General features: G+C 32.5%; 4 protein-coding genes across 4 annotated transcripts; all 4 read left to right on the top strand.

Annotated features, from left to right (window-relative positions):
• Positions 1-3,439: 3,439 nt before the first annotated feature.
• On the top strand, positions 3,440-5,225 carry LOC114721600 (GDSL esterase/lipase 4-like). Its single transcript, XM_028907461.1, has 5 exons — positions 3,440-3,757; positions 3,856-3,977; positions 4,097-4,327; positions 4,406-4,661; positions 4,753-5,225. The coding sequence occupies exons 1-5, from the start codon at positions 3,502-3,504 to the stop codon at positions 4,986-4,988; spliced, it is 1,101 nt and encodes a 366-aa protein (XP_028763294.1). The 5' UTR covers positions 3,440-3,501; the 3' UTR covers positions 4,989-5,225.
• Positions 5,226-7,630: 2,405 nt separating this feature from the next.
• Positions 7,631-10,343, top strand: LOC114721599 (GDSL esterase/lipase 1-like). The gene is made up of 5 exons (XM_028907460.1): positions 7,631-7,907; positions 8,115-8,242; positions 9,234-9,467; positions 9,571-9,826; positions 10,108-10,343. The coding sequence occupies exons 1-5, from the start codon at positions 7,631-7,633 to the stop codon at positions 10,341-10,343; spliced, it is 1,131 nt and encodes a 376-aa protein (XP_028763293.1).
• On the top strand, positions 9,485-13,455 carry LOC114721604 (GDSL esterase/lipase 5-like). The gene is made up of 5 exons (XM_028907465.1): positions 9,485-9,499; positions 11,539-12,008; positions 12,130-12,363; positions 12,765-13,026; positions 13,194-13,455. The coding sequence occupies exons 2-5, from the start codon at positions 11,610-11,612 to the stop codon at positions 13,430-13,432; spliced, it is 1,134 nt and encodes a 377-aa protein (XP_028763298.1). The 5' UTR covers positions 9,485-9,499; positions 11,539-11,609; the 3' UTR covers positions 13,433-13,455.
• A 5,445-nt stretch (positions 13,456-18,900) lies between these two features.
• Positions 18,901-21,055, top strand: LOC114721606 (GDSL esterase/lipase 1-like). Its single transcript, XM_028907467.1, has 5 exons — positions 18,901-19,176; positions 19,321-19,448; positions 19,549-19,782; positions 19,892-20,153; positions 20,681-21,055. Exons 1-5 carry the CDS (start codon positions 18,912-18,914, stop codon positions 20,920-20,922), a joined length of 1,131 nt encoding a protein of 376 aa, XP_028763300.1. The 5' UTR covers positions 18,901-18,911; the 3' UTR covers positions 20,923-21,055.
• Positions 21,056-24,464: the final 3,409 nt, after the last annotated feature.

The following is a 24,464-nucleotide window of genomic DNA, read 5'->3' as shown; positions in this document are numbered from 1 at the left end:
AAAGTAGAGTCTCGTTTCCATCTTTTTATTTTATTCTGTTACTAATAGTTATTCATATACTTAACTTGTTACTATATCGTATTAGTGATCAATTAAATTGATACTTAATATATTACTAAGATTTTTGAGAGAGATGATTATTTGACAAGCTCCATATCCAGTAACTCAAGTTTATTCATGCACGCTTACCTTACCATATGTACGTACCTCAAATTTGAAAAACATCCTCTATCTCCTCCCATTGCGGAAGCAACGTACAGAAAATTAATAAGCTCCACATTAATTATTCATTAGTATTACATATACTTTAGTTTGGGAGATGAAATCATTCTTCTAATTTAAGCAATTTTTTTATTTAGTTATAGTATATATCGTGTGGTCCATATAACTGATCCTATTTAGTATCTAGTGGGATAAATTTCACTGTTGTTGTATGGTTATGATTTCATTAATGTTTTGTTAATATATTGTATATATGCTATGGATATAAATTATATTTAAAACTTCGACAAAATACACACACACACATATATATTGATCTTGATGAATTGTTATTGCTTAGAGACCTGATCTAGCTTGTTGGATCGTTCCATTTTGTTGCAGCTTGCTATGGATTGTGACATGAACGTTAACTTGAAAGACATTATTACTTCCTCGAAAAATGAAGTACACAGCGCCAAATTGATAAAGAGTCGTTTGGTAATTAATCAGGCCTTTTCACAAATCAATTATTGATATGTTAAGAGCAAAAATCATAGTAATTACGATTGATTAATTATTATTATTATTGTGTCAGGCCTATGCTCTCAGCAACTCCAAAGGCATCACAATGAAATGCGTCTCAGCTCTTTCCATCTAAAAATCCAATCCCCTTCATGAAATGAGAGGGGCTACACAAGCTATTATCTAAGGCTGCAACAAAATCAATATGTGCACCAATTAATTTATTCGAGTTTTGTGTACTTATAATCATAATTTAGGGAGAATGCAATCTTATGTTTTTTTTTTGACCGGAGAATGCAATCTTATGTTGGAATCTTTATTTTAGTGTAAGATTCTTACGCATTAGGATTTGAATTACGGGCACATGGCCCCTAATCTTTGATTGTTTTAGTGTTTGCCTTTGTATCTGTATAAAAGGAGAAAAAAAAGTGAGAATGTTTTGGGGCGTGGAAGCTTCCGAGCAAATTAATTAATGGAAAAAATTGATGAACTTAACTTGTTTACAAATTAATTTCAAAAGCATTGCAAAAGTAAGGCCCTGTCTGGTAGGTGGAAATCCTGAACATGGAATCAGAATTGGAAATGGATTATGTGCCGAAAGCATGTTTGATTCCTAGGAATTCTGATTCCAGCCAAAAGGCCTGAATTTTATTTCATGGAATTCACGTCGTTGCCCTCCTCAGCTCTCTCTCTCTCCCCCCCCCCCCCCCCATTTTATCCCTTCTTCCCTCTAACTCTTCCAGTGACGGTGACGATAAGGCAACGACAGGGGAAGACCGGCAAGGAATTTCAGCGACCTCGGATGACATCTCACCAGCGAACAAACGACAACGACAAAGGGTATGTTTGGATTGGCGTTGGACAAAACTGACTTATAGTCTAACTGACTTTTATAACTGAAGTTAGAGTAAAAGTCAGTTAGTATAATATGATTTATGTTTGGATAGGTGCTTATAAAAAGTCAGTTGAAAAAGTTAAAAGTTGTTTGGATAATTAATAGAAAAGTTAGTTTAGTTGTAAATGACTGAAAAGGGCATGGATTTTATTGAACAGTAGTGTTTGAAATTTAATATTTTTAATGTGATAATAGTTTAAAAAATACATAAAATTATTATGATAAAATATAAATACGTTATTTGTGAGATTATAAAATAAAAATATTTGTTATGGAGAAAAATTTGAAAACACATTGTAGATAATTAATTAAATATACATAATGGATAAACAAGAATATAAATTAAAATTTATTTGGTCTCTAATTAAAGTAAACGAAATCACATGACTAATTAGATCGTAAGCTTTGCACAATTTTCCCATAAGTCAGTTAGAAAAGTTGATTCAGATTACGTTGGATAAGTCAGTTAGAAAAGTTACTTTTTCTCATAAGTCAGTTAGAAAAGGAGTCTCATCCAAACAATCTTCTAAGCTGCAATAAGCCACTAACCTCAGTTTCACGCTTTCCCGTGTGCTTTTGGCTTCTCCAATTGCAATCCAAACATAGCCAAAAGCACTTGTGTTTCCAAAGCTTTTTCAAAGCTTTTGACGGTGTTAGCGACGGCAGAGGATCGCTGTAGCTTACAAATCTCTAATCGAACTCCTCAGGTGGTGGCTATTCAACGATCTAGCTCGCAGATTCCTTGGTTTGCGTCGTGTTGCAATTTTCCATCTTTGTGCCTGTTTGGTACAGAGAAAATAGTATTGCGAAGAAACCGGAAATGGAGAATAACTCGTTTTCCAGCAGCAAAGACGTTTGGTAGCATCTTTCATGTGGAAAGACGTTTTCCTGGGCCCACCAATTCGCATCTCTACGCTGGAAGTCTGGAACACGGGGAAGCCAAATTCCTGAACCGTGGTGAGACCCACATTTGAAATGACAATTTTGCTATTTTTTTCCTCCCTAGTTCAATATTTATTTTATTTATAAATATAAAATCTTAATTCATTTTATCTTTCATAGTTATATATTTTTTTAAGGTGGACCTTATAATAATAATAGTATTGGTTAATACACTTAATTGTTAAAGATATTTTAAGAAAAATAATCCCTAATTATTATAAATAACTAATTTAACTAGTTTTTTTAATCTATTCAAATTAGTTAACTATCAGCGATAGTATTATAATAATGGTAATTAAATTATAATAATAAATGATATTCAACTAAGATTTTAATTAGAAAATTAAATGAACCGGATAAGGAGAATTAACATGAGTATAATCATAAATAATTATTCTGACATTTTTTAATTAATAATAACAAGAAATCAAATATTTTATTATTATTTTCAAATAATGATATTAAAGTGGGTCGCTCTTTACTTTTTCAATTATATTATCATTTTCTTCCTGTCAAATATAAATTTCTTCATTCAAATGCATATCAAACGTGTCAGTGCTTGGAATTTTCTCATTTCATTTCTTTTCCTTCCCTTCCAGCATGATTAATTCTTTGTGCCAAATGAGCCTGTGTTTCTGACAATAATGACCTTGATCATAGATTTTCCAACTTATGAGGGTTGTTTTAGTAATTTGACATTATAAATACGTAGATTAAATGAAACTCATACAAGGCTCCCTGTATGATAAATACACTTTTTCTATTCCGCTTTCATCAAGAAACTTCCTGCGGGGCCTAAAATGAACAAACAATGCCGGAGGGGCCGCGTTGGATTCTTGGCTCACTATCACATTTCACCACTCCACAGTCACACTCTCCTCTGTTTTAGTACCTTCACATAACACTAACCATCTATGCTCAATTCTAAAACTTTGGAATAGATGGCCACTTCTGGTTTAATTATCCGTCTCTTTTCACTTCTCTGTATCATCCCAGTTCGCTGCTGTGCTAAATCATGCCGACCAACAAACGACGCCGCATTGTTCGTTTTCGGGGATTCCCTCTTCGACGTCGGAAACAATAATTACCTCACCTCCAAAATTCCCTTTCAGGCCAACCGATTTCCCTACGGCCAAACCTTCTTCAACTACCCCAGTGGCAGATATACTGATGGACGAACCATTGTTGATTTTGTTGGTAACTTTCTTTTCTTTTTTTTTTTCCCCTGGCTCTGGGTTGTCTGAATTTGAGTTCTAGATCATACCCTTCTTTTTAAAAACAAAAATTTTCCGCAGCTGAGTATGCGAATCTGCCACTGGCTCTTCCTTATTTGCACCCTGCTTATCGACAATGGCTTGATGGGGCCAATTTTGCTTCTGGTGGATCTGGAGCTCTCTGTGAAACTGGTCAAGGACAGGTATTTCTCACATATTTTATCATCTAAACATGTCTTTATACTGAATATTGGATGCTGTTTTTTTCTTCTTATCTTGAAATATTTGGGAGATTGATGTACCCAATTTGATATTTTCCCAGGTGATAGACCTTAAAACTCAGCTTGATTATTTCAAGAACTTCACCAAGCTATTGAGGAAGAGAATAGGAGAAGAAAAAGCCAAAGGCTTGATATCCAAAGCTGTTTACTTGATCAGCATTGGAAGCAATGATTATGTAGAACGTGTGGTTGTGAATTCCAGTGCCTTTTCATCATACTCTCGAGACCAATATGTTGACTTGGTGATGGGCAATCTGACAACTGTTATTGAAGTATGTGACTAGCACTACAGTATCAATTCACGTTCACAATTGTTTTTATTATCTGAAATCATATCTTTTAATATGAAGGAAATTCACAATGAAGGAGGGAGGAAATATGGGTTTCTTGGCTTGGGCCCTATAGGATGTGTTCCACAGATGAAGATGCTTGCGGATGGGACATGTTGCTGCCATGAAAATGAAGCTTCTGTACTGGCAAAACTTCATAACAAAGCACTTTCTTGGATTCTGCGGAAGCTACAGAAACAGCTTAAAGGATTCAAATATTCACTTGCTAATTTCTATGATTCACTTACTGACCTAATTAATAACCCCATTCAATATGGTAAGTAAATGCATGATTCTGGTGAATTATTTTATTTAATCTGAATTGAAGGTTTAGTTTGTTCTAAGTATTGTGTTAATACTTTGAACAGGTTTCAAAGAAGGTGGTGTGGCATGCTGTGGTAGTGGTCCTTATAGGGGAATGTTAGCCTGTGGAGGAATTCTGGGAAGGACAAGTTACGAGCTGTGTAGAAATTCAAGTGAATATGTGTTCTTTGACTCTGTTCATCCCACTGATAGGGCCAATCAATTTTTTGCACAGCAAATGTGGATTGGACATCCCCATGTTGCTGCACCTTACAATCTGAAATCACTTTTTAAGGCCTAAAATTCATGTACACTGACACTGAATATACATGAATATTAGTCTAGAGTCTGAGATTATTATCTTTTTGCTTTCCAAATCTGATGTTTCATAGTGAATATTTTAAGCAGACATCATGATCTACTTTTACTTATCTTCCTTATAGAAATATCATGTATTAACATGGAAACTATTGTTACCGTTGCGTTCTAGTCTTTTCTGCAGCTGCTATAATAAAACTAGTCTGAACTCTAAACACACAAAACAAAAATGTTGCCAGACGTGAAGGAAGTATCATTTACTAAATGCCCTGCAATTAGCTATCTGGTTGTTCGTTACATATGCATGTATTCATACTATCAACCTAAGCGTCCTAAAGCCAGTGTGGTGGGGGGGGGGGGGGAGAGAGAGAACATTTTCAAAGGGAGTTTCATACGGAGGTTGATAGATCGATGAAGATGAGGAAAGATAGAAGCAGGGTTGGTATTTGTGAGAAGGGGATGCTCTGCTTCTGATAAATGTGGGTGCCAAGAAAGCATGCAGCTTTATTCGTATTTGGAAATAACCGCATCAATACTCTTCCTTATGCCAGAACTTTAGGCACCCTAGCGTTGGGGTGAATTTCGCATCAGGAAGATCGGGCGCTCTTGCTTAAATTCATATAGGATACGCATGTTTTCTCTGCTCATCCCATTAAAAACACATGTAATATGTTTCTGATTCTGAGAGATCATGGACTATAACTCTGTCTGATCCCGTGTCTCTGTCGGTCTAAGACTTTCGTTGGATCTTGCATTTCTAACTGATGACGAGGCTAATTAATCATAGTAACTTGATGTTTGATTTTCTGGTCCTAGATCTGAATACTCAATTAGAAAACTTGGAAAAGGTCAACAAATCACCGAGGAAGAAACATGGAGATTCTGAAAACGAAAAAACTTGTTGTCCGATGCCATATACTTATTTAACATAAGATTCAGTGACTACTCGGTCCGTGTGTTAGAAAACTGAAGTCCCCTTTTCATCCTTATAATTGAGAGAAGTTTGTCTCCATGGTGTCTGGCAATTTGACTCATGCAGTCCAAGTAAATAAAGCCCAGTTAAAGGTTGATATGGTTGGTAAGGAGTTACTCTTCATAACATATAAGGCCATAGTTTAAATCCAATTATTAATGTGAGTGCTTTGTTAATGGGCTATCTATTAGTACTCTGTAAATATTTTTTAAGTCTGGAAGCATGCTGTAATTTGGCAACCTTTGTGATCTACCTCACCTAAACATTTAGCTTATAAAAAGAAGAAGAAAAACCTAGTTGTTTCAAAATATATCGTTACGATACTTACGATTCTTTTTTACACAGTTTCGTATTGATTGTGTCAAAACCTTAAACTAATGTAAATATGTTTAACATAGAAAGGAATGTCAGCTAAAACTGAAAGATCACACATAACGGATATATTTATCTAATTGAATTTAATATTCCATTAATTTGGTCAAACTATTGCGTTTGAGTTCCTCAAAAACCAACCGACCATTCTATTAATTTAATTGGTTAATATTCAATTCCCTTTGATTCCGTACTTACGTATAATCCCAAAATTTTATACAAAATACTCTTTCGGTCTTAAATATAAGACCACTTTTGTAGTGTAAATTACACTACAAAAGTGGTCTTATATTTAGAATCAGAGGAGTAACTTGGCACACATGAACGTCTCTGACCCGGCCAGAAGAACCAACTAAGCGCTGTACTTAAAAATGTCTCTAGCTAGTATATCCTTATGGAATGCTTCCTCCGATGTTGAAGTTAATTATAATCATAAGTAAAGACTTTTTTTTTTTCCTTTACTTGACTAGCTATAAACAAAAACTACTTGATTTTAAATACAATTAATGATTGTTTTCAAATGTACGTGTTCATTCAGAATTAAAAGATCGGAGATGTTGCAACATGCCAATAAATGACTATTATTATTAATAAGGTCATTTGAGATAAAACAATTCAATTTCAAATATAATTAATTAATCCCCCTCTGAAGTAATTAAACATAACCTCTTAAAAACCAGGGAGAGTACTCCTTGCAATTTTGTATGTCAGTCACTTTCAAGTTTCAACCATCCGAAACAAGAAAAGACGATTAACTTATTGATTTTGTATTAAAATTAGAAGAATTTCAAACTTTACCCAAGAAACTTTTTCTCATGGGCGGCTTGCTTTGAACTTTGAAGTTACACCACCTCTTTCCTCTTTCTCTCGCTCCATCTAAGTCCAAATGAGATTACAATTAATCTCTTATCAAATACTCCTCTGGTCCTAAATATAAAACCCCTTTCGTAGTGTAAATTACACTACGAAAGGGGTCTTATATTTAGGATCAGAGGACTATATATTCAAATCTCATCATAGCGCCATTTAAGCAATTTTTAAAACCTAACCATAAGGAAGTTAAACCTGTCGCCGTGTTCGGAAGTTAAACATTAACCCAATTTCACAAAACCAATACGCGGCGGTGTTGGCGCCCTGTAATAGTAACCAGTAAGGAACGGCCGGCCGGCAGCCTCAATAATTGACAATGATAAATTCTGTTTATTAACAATGAATGCTTATAAATAGGGTTCCTCCATATTTGTAATGATGGAAGTTTATTAGTAGTTCCGAAACTAGCTATGGCAAGTTCGAGAGCATTATTAATATTGTGTTTCTCTGCGATCGTTTTCCTTAAAATCACTAGTGGCCAGAGCATTGCTAATGTCAGTACCATATGCTTGCTGGCAAGTAATTCAGCTGTGTTCGTATTTGGAGACTCTATCTTTGATTCTGGAAACAACAATTACATCAACACCATCGTTCATCTTCTATCTAACTACCAACCATACGGCCAAACCTTCTTCAAGTTTCCCACCGGAAGATTCTCCGATGGACGCATAATCCCAGATTTCATTGGTATAGCAGTGTACTATATAATATTCTATCCGGTTTTAGGTTCTAATTATTGCAGGATAAAGTTAATTATCTTCCCAAATCTTAGGGAAGGAATGATAGTTAATATTCTTAACTTTGTCTTAGTACATGAATTTGCGAAGCTTGATGATTTTGTTTCATTATTTTATTGGAAGCTAGCTGAATTAGTTTATGTTTCGTTTCATGTAGCTGAATTTGCCAAGTTGCCATTATTGCCACCTTATCTGTATCCTGGAATTTACGATGATCACTACATTTATGGAGTAAATTTTGCATCATCAGGAGCTGGAGCCCTAGCTGAAACAAGTCAAGGAACAGTATGTTAATATAATACCTCTGACTGATATATATATATATATATATATATAATCTCCAGTTTCAAATATTAGTCACCATTTTTTTTAAGAAAAAGAGCATTAGGGGCTCAAAATTGAAGTTACCTCTATATCATAAAATACTTATTTTCCACAAATGTTTTTGATTACTCGTATTGGATCGAATTAAATTGGTGAGGTACATGGTACTCTATGCAAGTTTGAAAAAAAATATTCAATTCATGACGAGAAATAAATTTAGACTTTCTTAACATGTATGTTAGGTACGGTAATTATGATTTATATTTAGAATCAGAGGTAATATTTCTACCAGTATTGATGTTACCTACATGCGTGTTTAATTAACATTTGAAATTATGTTTGAACGTTCCATGTGGTGTTATTTTGTCAGCTGGTTTATATCTCATTATATGGCTTATAAATCCTTATAAGCTACTTTAATTTCCTAACATTAACAGGGGAATTTGTTAATATTGGTTAAATGTAAAGAATTTGTTGGTCCATTTTATTAGGTGTCTTCCAAAAGAATTTGCTGGCCCATTTTATAAATAATCATCAAATGTTAGATTATGAAGTTTTTCCCATTTTATACTCCTTCGTTTACCAAGGGCCACAGAAATTTAATGTGGGGGTGAAGTTGGAAATTTCCTTTAATGTCTGGACATTTTCAATGAGTTTCAACATTCATTGGTTTTATTATAGTTAAATAAAATGCCCTACATTTAGGATTAGAATAAATATATGACTTGCTTTGGTATCAATTTTTGTGTTTGTTTTTCTTAATTAAGTTAATTTGAGTGAGCCTTACGTACTGCATCGATCTCAAGATGAATATTGAATAATACACAGGGTTTTTTCCCCCCTGTGATATTCTTCGTTCAAGCCAGAAGTCTAATTATATTATAATACTGGGGGATTAGCGTGCAATTTTGTACGTGGAATTGAAATCGTGCTAATTATTGTTGTTTATTAGGTGATAGACTTGGGAACTCAAGCAAGTAATTTCATAAAAGTGAGCCAGCAATTGAAGAACAAACTGGGCGAAGGAAAAGCCAAGTCACTGATTTCTAGAGCTGTCTTCATATTCAGCTTGGTCGGCAATGACTATGTTACTCCTGTCTCCCCCACAAATTCCACTGTCGTCCTCCCATACCCTCCCCAAGAGATGGTCGATGTTGTCACTGGAAACATAACAATCGCCATCCAAGTACGCATGCATGCTTATATGTGTGTGTGTGTGTGTGTATTAACTTGTCGTCGTTTTGATAATAATTTCTGGTTGGATGATAATTCTGATGATGAAACTGCAGAAAATATACAAGGAAGGTGGGAGAAAATTCGCGTTAATGAATGCCGCTCCATTCAGTTGTTTTCCATTGCTGAGAAGAAACGGAAGCAGTATAAGTAGTTGTCAGGAAGAAGAAGCTGCTTTACTCGCAAGACTTCACAATCATGTTCTTCCACAGAAGCTTCAGAAACTGCAGGAACAACTCACTGAGATCAAATACACCGTCTTTGACTTCTACAATGCCCTTCTTCAACTAATGAAATACCCTTCAAATTATGGTATGTTACTTAACTAATTTAAGTAAATTAAAAAATTTGAATAAATTAGTTAATCATAACAAATATGACATGATCTCTTTAAAATACCCCCACATAACATTAACTTGTATATTAGTCTATAAGTTAGGTAAATTAGTTTTATGATCAAATCCGATCTGGGGACCGGAGTGAGGGAGTATAATTAAGATTTTTTTTTGTTTTAACTGAAATGAAGACAATTGTACGTAAGTAATTCCATTAAAGGATTATTATTACTGATTTAATTTATTGTTGCTGGGAAGGTTTCCAAGAAGGGGAGGTCGCTTGCTGTGGAGGAGGACCTTACAGAGGAGATTATAGCTGTGGAGGGAAAAGAGGGATTGAAGAATATGAGTTATGTGAGAATGTGAATGATTATGTTTATTTTGATTCTGTTCATCCTACAGAAGCTTCTGCTCAACATTTTGCCAATCTCATGTGGGCTGGAACTGGAAATTTCACTCACCCTTACAATCTCAAACAACTCTTTGAATATTAAAAATCCTTTCACATACATATACGCAACAGAAGGACGTTGATCCATCTTTTGTATGTTAATTAGTATGTTACATTCATACATTAAATAAGTAACATCACTTTGAATGTACTTCAGTAATTAAAGATGTGCGGTTAATTAGCATTCAGGTTCGTCTCGTATGTTGCAGGCAGTGCGTTTCTCCCATATTCCTCTAGTCTTATTTGAAGGGCCGAGAAACAAATTTTTAATTTATATGAAACATGTTGAAAGTGACTTATAAATAAAATTAGAGGAATAACTGTTTAAATACTTCTCATTTAATTGTAGCTCAAGGGTCAACCTATACAAGTGCCGACCTTAATCAATCTCAATAATTGAATATCCATATATGCACTGTGGTCGCTGTACAAATTTAGAATCACCACGAAATTTATCACTAAACCTACTTTATCTGCGTGATGCATTTAAATATCTCACCAAACCAGGACAGGGTCCTGTTCCTTCAATCTGCACCGTCCACATCTATCATCCTAGAGAGAAGACCATGCCACACCGCCCACCTTGATGAATTTGCTTTTTCTCCCACCCCACATGGTGCTTTTCTTTTTCCTTTTGAATTAGATGAGTCGGTATTAGCACTCTAACAAGTGGATCAAATTCACAACCTCGAGCTTTCATATTATTAAGTCAAAAGAAGATGGTCACAAGTGGTCGTTTTTCGGGGCTCTTTCCAAATTTTTTTTTGTCTTTATATCATTAAATTTCACATAAAATGAGTAAAATTTTGATATCTTATAGACAAAAAAATTCAGTTTTATTTTTTTACATTTTTTTTTTGAAATTTAACACTCCAAGTATATATGTGGTTATGTGGGCATCAACACAACATGCTGGTTTTGGTTTTGTATCCATAATCATCACGGGTGGCGACGATATCAGAGTTGGCGGCCACGTGATTCTTGTCGTTATTGATGTGTTCAGTAGTCCAAAGTACTGTGTCGTTTACATTCCAACATCACATAATCGGCGAGGGTCCGCGTCTGAACCGCAATACGACAGTTGACCACTCACTCATTCTGCCATCTGACTCAGATTTTTCATTCTCTATAGGCAAAACGACAACATGCCGGCCTTTCCTTTTGCTTACAAACTACAAAGGCCTATTACTCCCCCCCCCCCCCAAAAAAAAAACACACACACACACAGAGGGAGAGAGTTTTATTGGGAGCCAGAAATCTGTGTGACAAAGCTAGCAACATTAGAAAATAAGTGAATCGGAGAATTAGCATGGCTACGGCTATGGCAAGTTTAACTAGGAAGCTGATGATTTTGTGTGTGATGATCAATATTGTTATTGGAAACAAAATCTGCCTGCCGGAGAACCAACCAGCAGCCTTGTTCGTATTTGGAGACTCACTGTTTGAGGTCGGAAACAACAACTTCATCAAAACTATACCTTTTCTTCAGGCCAACTGTGCTCCTTATGGCCACACTACTTTCTTCAAATATGCCACCGGAAGATTTTCCGATGGCCTCGTCCTCCCAGATTTCATTGCTAAATATGCCAACTTGCCTCTGTTGCCGCCATATCTGCGTACGGCATCAAACGATGGTGACGATTATATTTATGGGGCGAATTTTGCATCTGCCGGAGCCGGAGCTCTTGTTGAAACTCGCCAAGGAACAGTAAGTTTCTTTTGTCCAATATGATCATATATATGGAAAGCTCTATATCATTGAGAGTTTAAGGTTAACAAAAATTGTACTATATGAACATTATTTTCTCACTGGTTTTATTACTTTTTAGGCGATAGACCTGAAAACACAAGTGAGTCACTTCAAACAAGTTGGCAAGCTGTTGGAGCAGAAACTGGGAGATGCAGAAGCCAAGGCATTGTTATCCAACGCCGTTTATATTTTTAGCATAGGAGGAAATGACTATTCTGCCCCCTTCTTGACGACCTCCAGCACTGTCGTTCTTCCTTATCCTCAAGCACAATTTGTGGATGTCGTGATCGGCAACATATCAAGCGCCATACATGTATGCAAATGCTTAATCCAACTTATTGTCGCCTTTTCAAGTGCTATATACTACCTCCCCTACTTAATACAAGAGTTAGATAACTAATTTACAAATATTAAAAAAATGAGGTAAATTAATTATTTATAATAAATAGATATTGTTTTTCTCAAAATATTTTTATTAATTATGTGCACTAGAACTACCTTTAATGGAAACTTCCTAAAATGGATAATCCCATAAGGACTACTTAGATACAAAATGGATAAATATGTAAAAGGCAAAATGGATTGAGATTTCATATTTAGGACTGGATTGAATATGTATATTAAAAACCGGAGGTAGTATATACTTAGGTATGTGAATTGTTTTTCGTATATGTAGCAGTCATGATGAGCCTCATCATGTATTATAATTTGCAGGAAATTTACAAAGAAGGTGGAAGGAAATTCGGATTGCTTAATGTGGGTCCTATGAATTGTTTCCCAATATTCAGGATGATGAAAAACGGAAGCAGCTTAGATGCCTGCCAAGAAGAAGAAGCTTCAGGAATTGCAAGATTACACAGAAAAGTTCTCCCCACAATGCTTCAGAAACTGGAGAAACAGCTTGAGGGATTCAAATACTCTCTCACTGACTTCTACGGTGCCCTTGTTGAAGTAATGAAGTACCCTTCCAGATATGGTATGCCCTAAAACATCATTACATGCACTTAATAATTACTTGACAAAATAAAATATTATTTATGTGGCTATTATTAGAGGGGACATTACAAGACTACTCTTAATCTTTCGAATGGACATTTTTAATTCTGTGGTGGTAACGATATTTGTGATTGGTATTGAGAACAGGTTTCAAAGAAGGAGAGGTGGCTTGCTGCGGAGGAGGCACATACAGAGGAGATTATAGCTGTGGGGGCAAAAGAGGAATTGAAGAATATGAGTTATGTGAGAATGTGAATGATTATGTTTATTTTGATTCCATTCATCCTTCAGAAGCTGCAGCTCAACATTTCGCCAACCTCATGTGGGCTGGAAATAATGATTTCACTCACCCTTACAATCTCAAACAACTCTTTGAATTACGCTAACTTAGTGTATTTTTGTTCTTGATATTTAGTTAATGTTTCCAAGCTGCGTTGTAATATTTAATTTTTTTTCTTAATTAGCAGTAATTTTTAACAAGATTTACTTTCCAGTATCAACGATATATATACATAGGGTTGTTTGATTTGATGGTATATTACATTGTGCAGTCCCATATAAGTATGTCCCTTGAATGTGATCAATAATATATCATGATTTGTTGTCATTTAATTGTACAATAATTGTTCCTATTAAAGTGCCAGAATGCAATGTTTTTTAGGCAAAAAAATTTGTCAATTAAATCATTTCAATAATATAATTTAAATACCAAAACTATTCAGCTTAATGAAAGAAAAATATATGGGAGATTACAATGAGGTCCCAAGAAGGGAAAAAAAAATCACAACAATTCTCAAATGTTGTTATTCTTCATTCTAGAACTTGTCATGCTTAGGTTGTTACTAAAACTTTTTAATAATTATTTATCTTCTTTAGGATTTAATTTTAATTCTCCCAAAATTTATCACTAAACACCGCCAGATGTACGTGTCTATAAAATACTACTATAAGAGCAAGTTGATAAATTTAGGTAGATTAAGAAAATTTATTAAATTAGTTATTTATAATAATTAGGTATTGATTTGTTTTAGATTACCCTAGCTAGTATATATTAGCTAAAGCTACATTTTGATGAAACATTTAACATGTACAACTATTACAATGATTACTTTAAAAAAAAGTATAAATACGATAGACAAAGTGAATTGCGTTGTTATATTTAGAATCCAATTGAATGTGAAACTAGCTCTTATATTAAAGACTGAGGGTTGTATGCGTGTGTGTACATATATAAGCAGATACATTCAATGGAGTCGCGTTCATTTAAGTTATACACACGTATATATCCGAAGCATATATATGGGACAAATTTTGTAGGGCCTATATATATCACATTCGCTAGTCATGATTTCCTCTGTTCGGTCTTCTCTATATACAAGCAAAAAAAAAGTGAGAAAATCCTTCATTATGATTAATTGAATCGTCCATTCGTCTCTGACTATCCAGCGTCTTCTTTGCATCATGAGTTTATTAATTTACACGCGTATGCTCTCATTTAATGTTTCTTAAACTGTTCTTCTAGTTAGATTCTTATATTGTAAAATAGAAGTATAAACTATTAAAATTACTCTTTCTTTAACACTAAATCCTAATTAATTCACAGTTAATTGATGAAAGGTTTTTGAAATAGTATCATTAAAGAATTGTTGTTTTTTCAAAATATCTTGTATTATGAAATTGCTCCAAGCAAAATTAAATAAATTGAGGAGGGAGTATTATTTAATGTGAAACTGTATAAATGCCGTCTGAATTCAAAACGTTGAAGATGGTAATTAATAATTATGATTAATAATATAAATAAACAGGAAGTGGACCACGCGGACGCACTCCAAAATTGAAAATGATGACCGCCGATCCTGTGAATCCTGTACAGTGACCACGCTTCTCACATTCATGTATCAATCACATCAATTAAGAGAATGGGATAATGAAACTTTTGGCTTTTTTAAGTTAACCTATTAATTTTGGCTCTTAAAATTTAATTTTTATTAATGACGCTTATACAGTTTCACGCGCAATTTTATATTTTCATTTATTATCACTGGAGTCATACTTCTTTTTCACAAGGACTAATTGTATGTGGTTATGAAACTCAGGAACTTGATCGATAAAAATTATACTAGTACTTCAGGATTAAATCGATAATTCATGCAAGCTTTAAGAAATCAAAAGGTTTCTCATCCTAAAAAGAAAATATTACACACAGAGACACACATCCCAAATAAGCAAATTAATTGCTAATAGATCCCTGAAACAATTTGTGCAATTAATTTTTTTCCCCCATATTATGCAACAACATTTCCGAGTCAAACTTAAAAAATTATAACTTATCTAATTTTTTTACACAAATTCTCTACAAGGCCTACTAATAATAAGTCCGATTTAAGAAATTTACTTGTACTAGTAGTAATTAATTTTTTTAATTGGGAATTATCTATAATTTTCCTATTAAGCGCATTAGGATTCCCCACCTCATGATGGGGCCATGCCCAATTCAATCTGCGCCGTTCGGCGGTTCGCATAATCCAAGAGAGGAGAGCATGCCATCACATGCCCACACGCCACTGCTGCTCTTGTGAGAAATAGAGAATCAGCTCTCATAGGCAGCCACAATTTTGCCGTTCATGGAACTACCACGTTGTTTTTGACAACCCCGCAATATGATGATTTACTACTCATCTCGCTTTGCTGCTTAACTAATAGGCCAATTAGTTTGTATTCTACGTTCTTAAATGTCTGAGAGTTGTATCATTCAAGTGATCTTTGTTCTTATATAATCTCTCCCATTTTGATCATTGAAACATTAGATCTTATTACGAGATCCGGCCTTTTCTCAGACTCTGATCTACATGAGCACGAGATGCCTTGTGCATTAAATTGTTCTTTTTATGTTTGAACTCTCTAATTCTCGTCTTTTTTATTAAGTTTGATTTGCAACTCTTTCATTTTTAATATATTATCATTTTAATTTTTTTTTCAAAAAATAATAGTTTGTAGTATAGTAATTAAGATGAGAATTTTTTTTTTTAATAAGTTGGAGGTTGCATGCTCAATTTTACATATAATCTTGGAACGTTAGACCTGTTACTTATCCGATCTCATATTTGAAAGAAATGGAGGAGTAGAGGTCTTTTATTTGATTTAGAAAAGTTTGGATAGATTTTGTTGAAGGGGTTTATCGATATTTCTGAATTTTAAACTCTCATATATATAAAAGAAGGGGTTTATTATATTCTAGTTTAATTAACAGTTTTTAAAGGAAGTCGATGTAATACATATTTTAAATTTGCATACAGGACAGAAAGTCGAAAAGAGGCTGGAGAGAAATCCTAGGGCACATGAATTCTAAAACTATTTTAAAATAGTATTAAAAATTATAAAAATATCGTAAAAATGAAATAATATCTAAATCGTCTAATTTTACACTTGCCTCGCTTTGTTGATCGCCCCTTTTTTTTTTTTTTGAATACAAAGGGCAAGTTAAGACAACTTGTGAGGCGGATTTCAGAGAAACTCAAATCGTGGGTTGCTGGGAAATATCATCTCTCATGAGTGAGAGACATCCTGGATGCGCATTCGGCCCTTGATTAACTTGTTCTTTAATGTCAAAACGATCCAAAGTCAAATGTCATTAAAAAAAAAGCTTCGACTGTGAAACTTTCGAGGATAATTGTTATGAAATATTAAGGAAGGAATATAATTAATAAAAAGTCTCAGTAATAATATAAATAACATATAATGACGAGTTTCAATATAGAAATTAATAAATCCTTACTTGTCATTTGAATGTTTTGATAATTATTTTATTTTCTTATGACCGTATAGTAATTCTTCTAAATTTTTATTTCATATGGTTGAATTCAAAAGTTTGGTTCTTTTGTCAAATATATACATATAATATAATGACCTAGATTCCAATTTGCAGTTATATATTTTTTCCTTGTGATGCTAGAAAGAGATCATGATGATGCAAAATTTATTTAAAAGATTGTACAATTTTGTTAATTTCAAATTTATTTAAATATGTAAAAAAATTAAAATAAACAGAAACTTGCATTGATGAGTCTAATTAAACGTGTAGAAAAGTTAAAAAACTGCAATAATGATAATTTGCGATTTTTATAATTTTTTTGATTTTATATTTCATATATAAGTATATGATTTACTCAATTGATATAAGACGAGAATTTCTTATTTTCACTGGAGATATAATGTTTGAATATACGGTAGAACAAGTAACTTATTTTTCAATTTGATTTTTAGAAAAGTAAAATTGAGTAAAATTTAGATTGTGTAATGTAATTTGTGTTTGGATTGACTTTTATAAAAGTTAGTTTATAAAATAAAAAGTTATTTTGATTATGATTGAATTAGTAAGTTTAGTTTGTAAAATGATCAAAAAAGATAAGACTTTTATTAAATAATGAAAAATAATAAAAAATATGAATTTACAAAATATAATAATTTAAAATTATTATAATAGAAAAAATTATATTTAATGAATAAAATATATTTAAATTAGAAATCATTGTAATGTGGAGAATTTTGAACCAAATAATATTATATAATTAATTGAATAATATACTCTCCATAATTTATGTAGATATAAAATAAAAAATAATATTAAAAATTAAAAATACTATAAAAATTGTTAAAAATGATTTTTATTTAAGTGAATATTAAAAATAAAAAATTAAAAACTAATTGGGAAGCACAGAGAATATATAGAAAGAAGTATAAGAACAACATAAATATTAGGGCAAAAATATCTTTTAATTTCAAAAAACTACTTTTGCATAAGTCATAAGTAAGTTTTATATGTTTGTACAATGGTGTTTAACAATGTAACTTTTGACTCATAAGTCAAATTAATTAAAAGCTATGCAAACAGCTCCAAAATTTACAAATTAAATTATTACACCTATAAGTTATTTTTTTCCTTTCAAAACACCGTACTAAACAGGCTGATAGTTTATTAGGAAAATCGTGATTAGGTCGCAAGAGTTCAATTTAGTGATGCACAATTAGGTCATAAAATTTTTTTATTAAAATTCAGTTTCAAATATTGATTTAAATAGTTTCAAATATGTGAGGCACTGTTGCAAATCATTGGAAATCATCTATAAGAATTAAATGTTTGATTTACATTTCAGCGGCCCAACCATTATTAAATTAAAAATTTTAAAATCTGATGACAACCAATCCATCTTATTTATTTGTATTTAGAGACAAAATTAATTGGAACAAACACGCACGTATGGATGCAATGCAAATTGATAATGGATCCTAACATTACACGTTACCACTTATTATTATTATTATTTTCATAAGGGGAAACGTGTACGCAATACGAATTAATATGCTGTCCTATATTTTAATTGATATATTAACCATAGAAAAAAATTATATTAACCAGAATAATGCCATCCAGTCCTTAACACATGCATTATATATACGGTTATTAATATAAGAACTAGTTGGAGTTAGATATGATCATAAATATAAGACCTCAATCCATTTTGTTTATCAAATTTATAACTTTTCTTCAAAATATATTGTAAGGGGTTCCTATTAAGAGATAATTCTAATACACATGATTAAATAAGATAGTTTAGAAAAGTCAAGATACATTTGTTACAAATAATAATAAACTTAACTAATTTTTTAATATTTTTGAATTAGTTATCTAGTTCTTATATTAATGACTAGATTGTGTTAAATAATAACTCTAACTGAAGTTCACGAAGTCGAAGATAACTAAATCACTTATGGATTTTTCTGTCCTCTATTTAGGATTGATTGAGAAAACCTATATATATGGCGAAGTTTGTAACAAGTCTTAACACATCAACATACGAGACAAACATGGGAAGTTTGAGGGTTCTCATGTATTTCATGTTTTTTGATGTTATCGTTTTTGTTCAAATGACTCACTGCCAAAGCAAAATCTGCCTTCCGGAGAAGCAAGCAGCCTTGTTCATATTTGGAGACTCACTATTTGATTTCGGAAACAACAACTACATCAATACCACCACTTTTCTTCAGGCAAACTTCGATCCGTACGGCGAAACTTTCTTCAAGTATCCCACCGGAAGATTTTCCGATGGACGGGTCATCCCAGATTTCATTGGTAGATATATATGATTGATCACCTCATAATTAATATATATATGCGTGTGTGTGTGTATTCCGTAGAAAGGATCTGGCTGTACGCAAACATATTCATATTAATGTTGTGTCAAGCTTTTTGAGTTTAACTTTGTCGTGGATGCAGCTGAATATGCCAAGTTACCACTGTTACTACCATATCTGCACCCAGCAACGTTCGAGGATTACTATGTCTATGGGGCAAATTTCGCATCAGCAGGAGCTGGAGCTCTGGTTGAAACTGGTCTAGGAGCTGTATGTGATTATGACAGTGTACAGTGGACGAAGAAATTAATGATCCGAAAGCCTTCATGATATAATTTAATCATTATTTTTCTGACTCACTTTTAATTAGGTGATAAACCTGAAAACTCAAGCAAGCTACTTCAAACAAGTGAGCCAGAAATTGAGACAGAAACTGGGAGATGAAGAAGCCAAGGCATTACTTGCGAGATCTGTCTACATCTTTGACGTTGGAGGCAATGATTATGGAAGTCCTTTCTTGGCGAACTCAAGTTCTGTCATTCTTCCTTATCCTCAACAACAATTTGTTGATTTTGTGATTGGCAACATATCAAGCGTCATCAGGGTATATAAGCACAAGATTTGAACTTTATATATTCCCTTTCAAATGCTACATATTTTCGGGAATTGTTTTTCCCTCTAGCAACTCTGGGCTTCATATATCAATATTGCAGGAGATTTATGACGAAGGTGGGAGAAAATTCGGATTATTTAATGTGGGGCCTTTGAGTTGTTTTCCAATACTTAGGATGCTTAAAAATGGAAGCAGTTTAGATGCATGCCAGGAAGAAGGAGCTTCAGCACTTGCAAGATTACACAGAAGAGATCTTCCCATAATGCTTCAGAATCTCGAGAAACAGCTTGAGGGATTCAAGTACTCCCTTACTGACTATTACAATGCTCTCATTGAAGTAATGGAAGATCCTTCCAAATATGGTATGCCCTAAAAAAGTTATATAACGCTCACCTAGCACAATAAAAGACATTAATTCAATTTCGAAAAAAAAGTTTGACAATTCATCATAACTTCATTAAGTCTTTTCTTCATGAAAACCAGTTTCGGTGCTCATAGTTTTGATGAGCACCCTAAGCTCATTAGATCTGGATCGTCTATATCTTATTAAGATAGTCCAAATTTAGCTTTTTTTATTTAAAATAATTATTTAAATATGTATAGAATCTAAAATAAAGATAATCTCTTAATTATCATTCTTTCAAAAAATAGTTTTTTATTTAAAAATAATTAATTAAAGATTTTGAATCTGAACTGTTCAAATTATATATAGACAATTCAGATATGATAAATTTAAAATGCTTATTAAAATGATGAGTACTGAAACTGGTTCCTCTTCTTCACGCAACATTAATATAATGATCCTTATCTAAGAATCCAGCCCTCTTTTTCCATTAGTAATTAATTTTATAATTAATCATAACCTCATGTAATTTTTTTCTCTCACAAGGTTTCGAAGAAGGAGAAGTGGCCTGCTGTGGAGGTGGGCCATACAGAGGAGATTACAGCTGTGGAGGCAAAAGAGGGATTGAAGATTATGAGTTGTGTGAGAATGTCAACGAACATGTCTTCTTCGATTCTATTCATCCAACAGAAACTGCTGCTCAACATTTTGCCAACCTCATGTGGACTGGAACTGGAAATTTCACTCACCCTTACAATCTGAAACAACTCTTCGAATTTCATGTTTGAATTTCAATAGGAAGAAGTTGTTGTGAAGATAGTCCTTCTCTCATCACATGCGCACGAGATATTATGGATTTGTAATTCCAAGCTGTTATCATTTTGATCAAATAAATAAACAAGATTACTTGTGCTTCATCCTTACATATTCAAGTCCCCTTGTGAAATCTCGCAAGATATTTTCCTCGCTGAATTAGACGGAAATTAAATAACAATTAAGAATAATGTTATAATATATATTATATTATGTTATTATGAAAAGGATTATTTATGATGTGCCCCCTGCAGCCGATTTTTTTTTTCTTGGTAGCTGTCACCAGCAAAAGGGAATAGGGAAGAATATAATAAACTCGGCTGGGTCAATCATAATATTGCGCGCTGCAGAATTTTGACAATAATTTGGAGACTAAGTGTACTTTTGTGATGTTTTTCTAAATTATAGTTACTACTATTCAATAATATACTACCTTCGATCATAAGTATAAAATCTAGCTGACTGATTTAAGAAAATTAAGAAAGTTAGTTAAATTAATCATTTTTATTACTTTCAATCCTACTTTAAGACCTCATTTGTAGTGTACAAACGAGGTCTTATAATTAAAACCGGAGGTAGTAGTAAATAAATATTATTTTTCTTAAAATATCTTTATTAATTATGTGTGTTTAAATTACCCATTGATAGTAACAAAGTGGATTTGGAGTCTTATATTTATGATCAAATTAAAAGTCAAACTAGTTCTTATATTAAGTTTCGGAGGTAGTATTATAGGAAAGAGAGAAAGTAAAATCTGAATATTCAATGAAGCTTATACACACAAAGATCACTTCAATACAGTGCGTACCAGCACACGGTAGACTAACTTGCAGAAAAATTTAAGTTTGGTTTGAATAAGGAATCTGAAAAGGAGGACATGATGATGATATATATTATGAAGGGGCGAATTTTTCTAAGTTCAATGTATTTACAAAATATATAAGTGGTCTAATTTTCCAGCCAAATTGAAAACTGCCGAATTTTGTCCCCTTATTGCAAACGTATGCATTTAGCTAGGTAAACTTAAGAACTAACGGTGTGAGGTTATATAAGCGGAGAGAGAAAGTAATAAAAAGTATAAATATGACTCTTTTTTTTTAAAAAAAAATAGAGACACAGATTCTAACAGTCTGAAATTAGAACCAAACTCGACCACCGGCAGTATGACTTATGTTTTAGGTTAGAAGGAATATGCCAGAAATAACGATACCTCTGAGTTTCTGACTATGGGAGCGAAATTTGAGCATTTACGATTCTAAATTCTCCCTGAAATTCGTAACGGATCATGGATGACAAACATAGTCACAAACAAATTAAGACATTTCAGCGTGACAATTAGTCTTAGTACCAATTTGAATTCCTCCTTTCTTGTCCATTTCTTTTTGGCCAAGTCATTGTAATATAATAAATTATATTATCCAATTTATATGTAAGGAATATTCAGTAATAACTTATGAATAATGGTAACATTTGGTGAATATGCCTTACCTTAAACTCTCTATTTTGGCCAAAAAATTGGTTCGTTAAATATATCTTTTATTGATAATTTAAACTCAATACGGGAGGCCATGCTTGTAGAATTTACGTTTGCGAGATCACAAAGTCAGCATCCGAAAGGCATTTGCTTAATGTCACGAGCCAATAATTTGAAAAAGTGATACCTCCATGCGATCCACGGTTTGGAGTTATCATTAAGATAATTTTTTTCCTTTCATTGTGTGAAAGATATATGTAGTATCTCCAATCCTTAATATAAGAGCTAGTTAACTAATTTGAATAGATAAAAAAAACTAGTTAAATTAGTTATTTGTAATAAATAACTATTATATTTTCTAAAATATTCTTGCTAATCAAATATATTAGCTAAAATTATCAGTATTATAAGAACTATTTTGAAAAAAAAAAGGATAAATATGAAAGACAAAGTAGATTAGGGTCTTATAATTAAAATAAAAGTAAAAATCAAATGAGTTCTTATATTAATGACCAGAAATAGTATATGACAATCATAATTGGATGTGACGAATATATTGAACTTGATAAATAGAAGTCATGAAACATATAATGAAATATTAGTATTGCATTGCGCAAGATGTTCTCAAATAACCATAATTGTTAACAAACGCAAATATGTCTGTGACATATGATTGGAATGGAGGGGGAATTCTGCTGTTCTATGTTTCTATGTTTCTATGATTAATCATGAGGTGAAGAATCATGTTCTTCTTGATCAATGAAGGTTAGAAAATCTTCCTCCGTGAGATATGAGAGGTGAAAATTAATTTTTGTTATATTTCTGCAGTTCCATGTAGTTCTATCACCTGGTTTATGTAAGAAATAATGTAACTAGATAAGAGTTTATTATTTTGTGCATAGCAGTGAATGATTCACATTTTTTTTATCACGATTTACAACTGAATGACCAAAGGTGCGGGTACCTTTTTTTCATGGAAAATACAGAATTCGATACAGAATTGCACCAAGTTAAATAGATCATAAGTAAAATTACACCACTAAAAAAATTAATGTGCTCTGTGCACCTAATAAAATTAGTATTAGTTACTCAATTGAGGATGAGCTCAGTTTTTTTTCCCACAAAAAGAAACTTCTAAGTTCTAACAACTCATATTCCTAGGAGTTGAGACAAAAAGATTCATCACGAATTCTCCATCAAACCATATTTAGTAATTGTTTTTGACTAGTTCTGCCTTGTGAATTCAAACTTTGATGGGTGGGAAAAAAGTCATACTTCAATATAAAATCAAAGTATTAGCTCAGAAACTTTTATTTGATTTTTTATTTGCTGGAAGAAATCTTCCTTTGATTTTACTTCTAGAAGTTCCGTATTGATTAATCTATCATCATTTTATTTTGTGAACTCAGGTTTATACAAATATTCTTATTTAGAAGTCATTTGAAATCAAGAGAAAAAAGTCCTTAAATCTCCTTAATACTATATATAGGTATATAATAAATTTTCATAATTTTACCTCTTTTTAATATATACATATTTTAGGAAAATAACAGCCTACATATACAATAATGAATGAAGTTTAAAATTATACATACACATAGATGTGAGTTATAAGTTGTAGGTTGTATTGAAATATATAAATATGTTAAAAATAAAAAGAAAAAAAACCATATTGGAGGTACTTATACTTTTTCTTAATTTTTAATTTGATACTTATGTGTTTTTTCTCTTAATTTTTTTTAGCAACATTAGTTCTTGTAACTTTGCTTTATTAGCACTTTTAGTCTCTATGCAATGATTAATGATGTTCATAGAGCAAAATTAAATATTTAATTAAAAGGAAAAAAAACTTAGATGCCAAATTGAAGATTGAAAAAAAATTATAACTAGGTACCTCCAAAATGGTTTCACCCAAAAAAAGTGTTAAATATTTATAAAACTAAACACTCTCCTTAACTTTTGTATTTTGTGCTGATATGGAGCAACGGATCTACCTAGTTGATATTAATGTAAGCAATGCAATTTTTAGTTTTCAATGGAAAT

Source organism: Neltuma alba, unplaced genomic scaffold, assembly GCF_004799145.2.
Source record: "Neltuma alba isolate B1F8T4 unplaced genomic scaffold, ASM479914v2 tig00012048_pilon, whole genome shotgun sequence".
NCBI lineage: Eukaryota > Viridiplantae > Streptophyta > Magnoliopsida > Fabales > Fabaceae > Neltuma > Neltuma alba.
The sequence above is the reverse complement of the archived record's forward strand: the minus strand, read 5'-3'. Positions and strand labels throughout refer to the sequence as shown.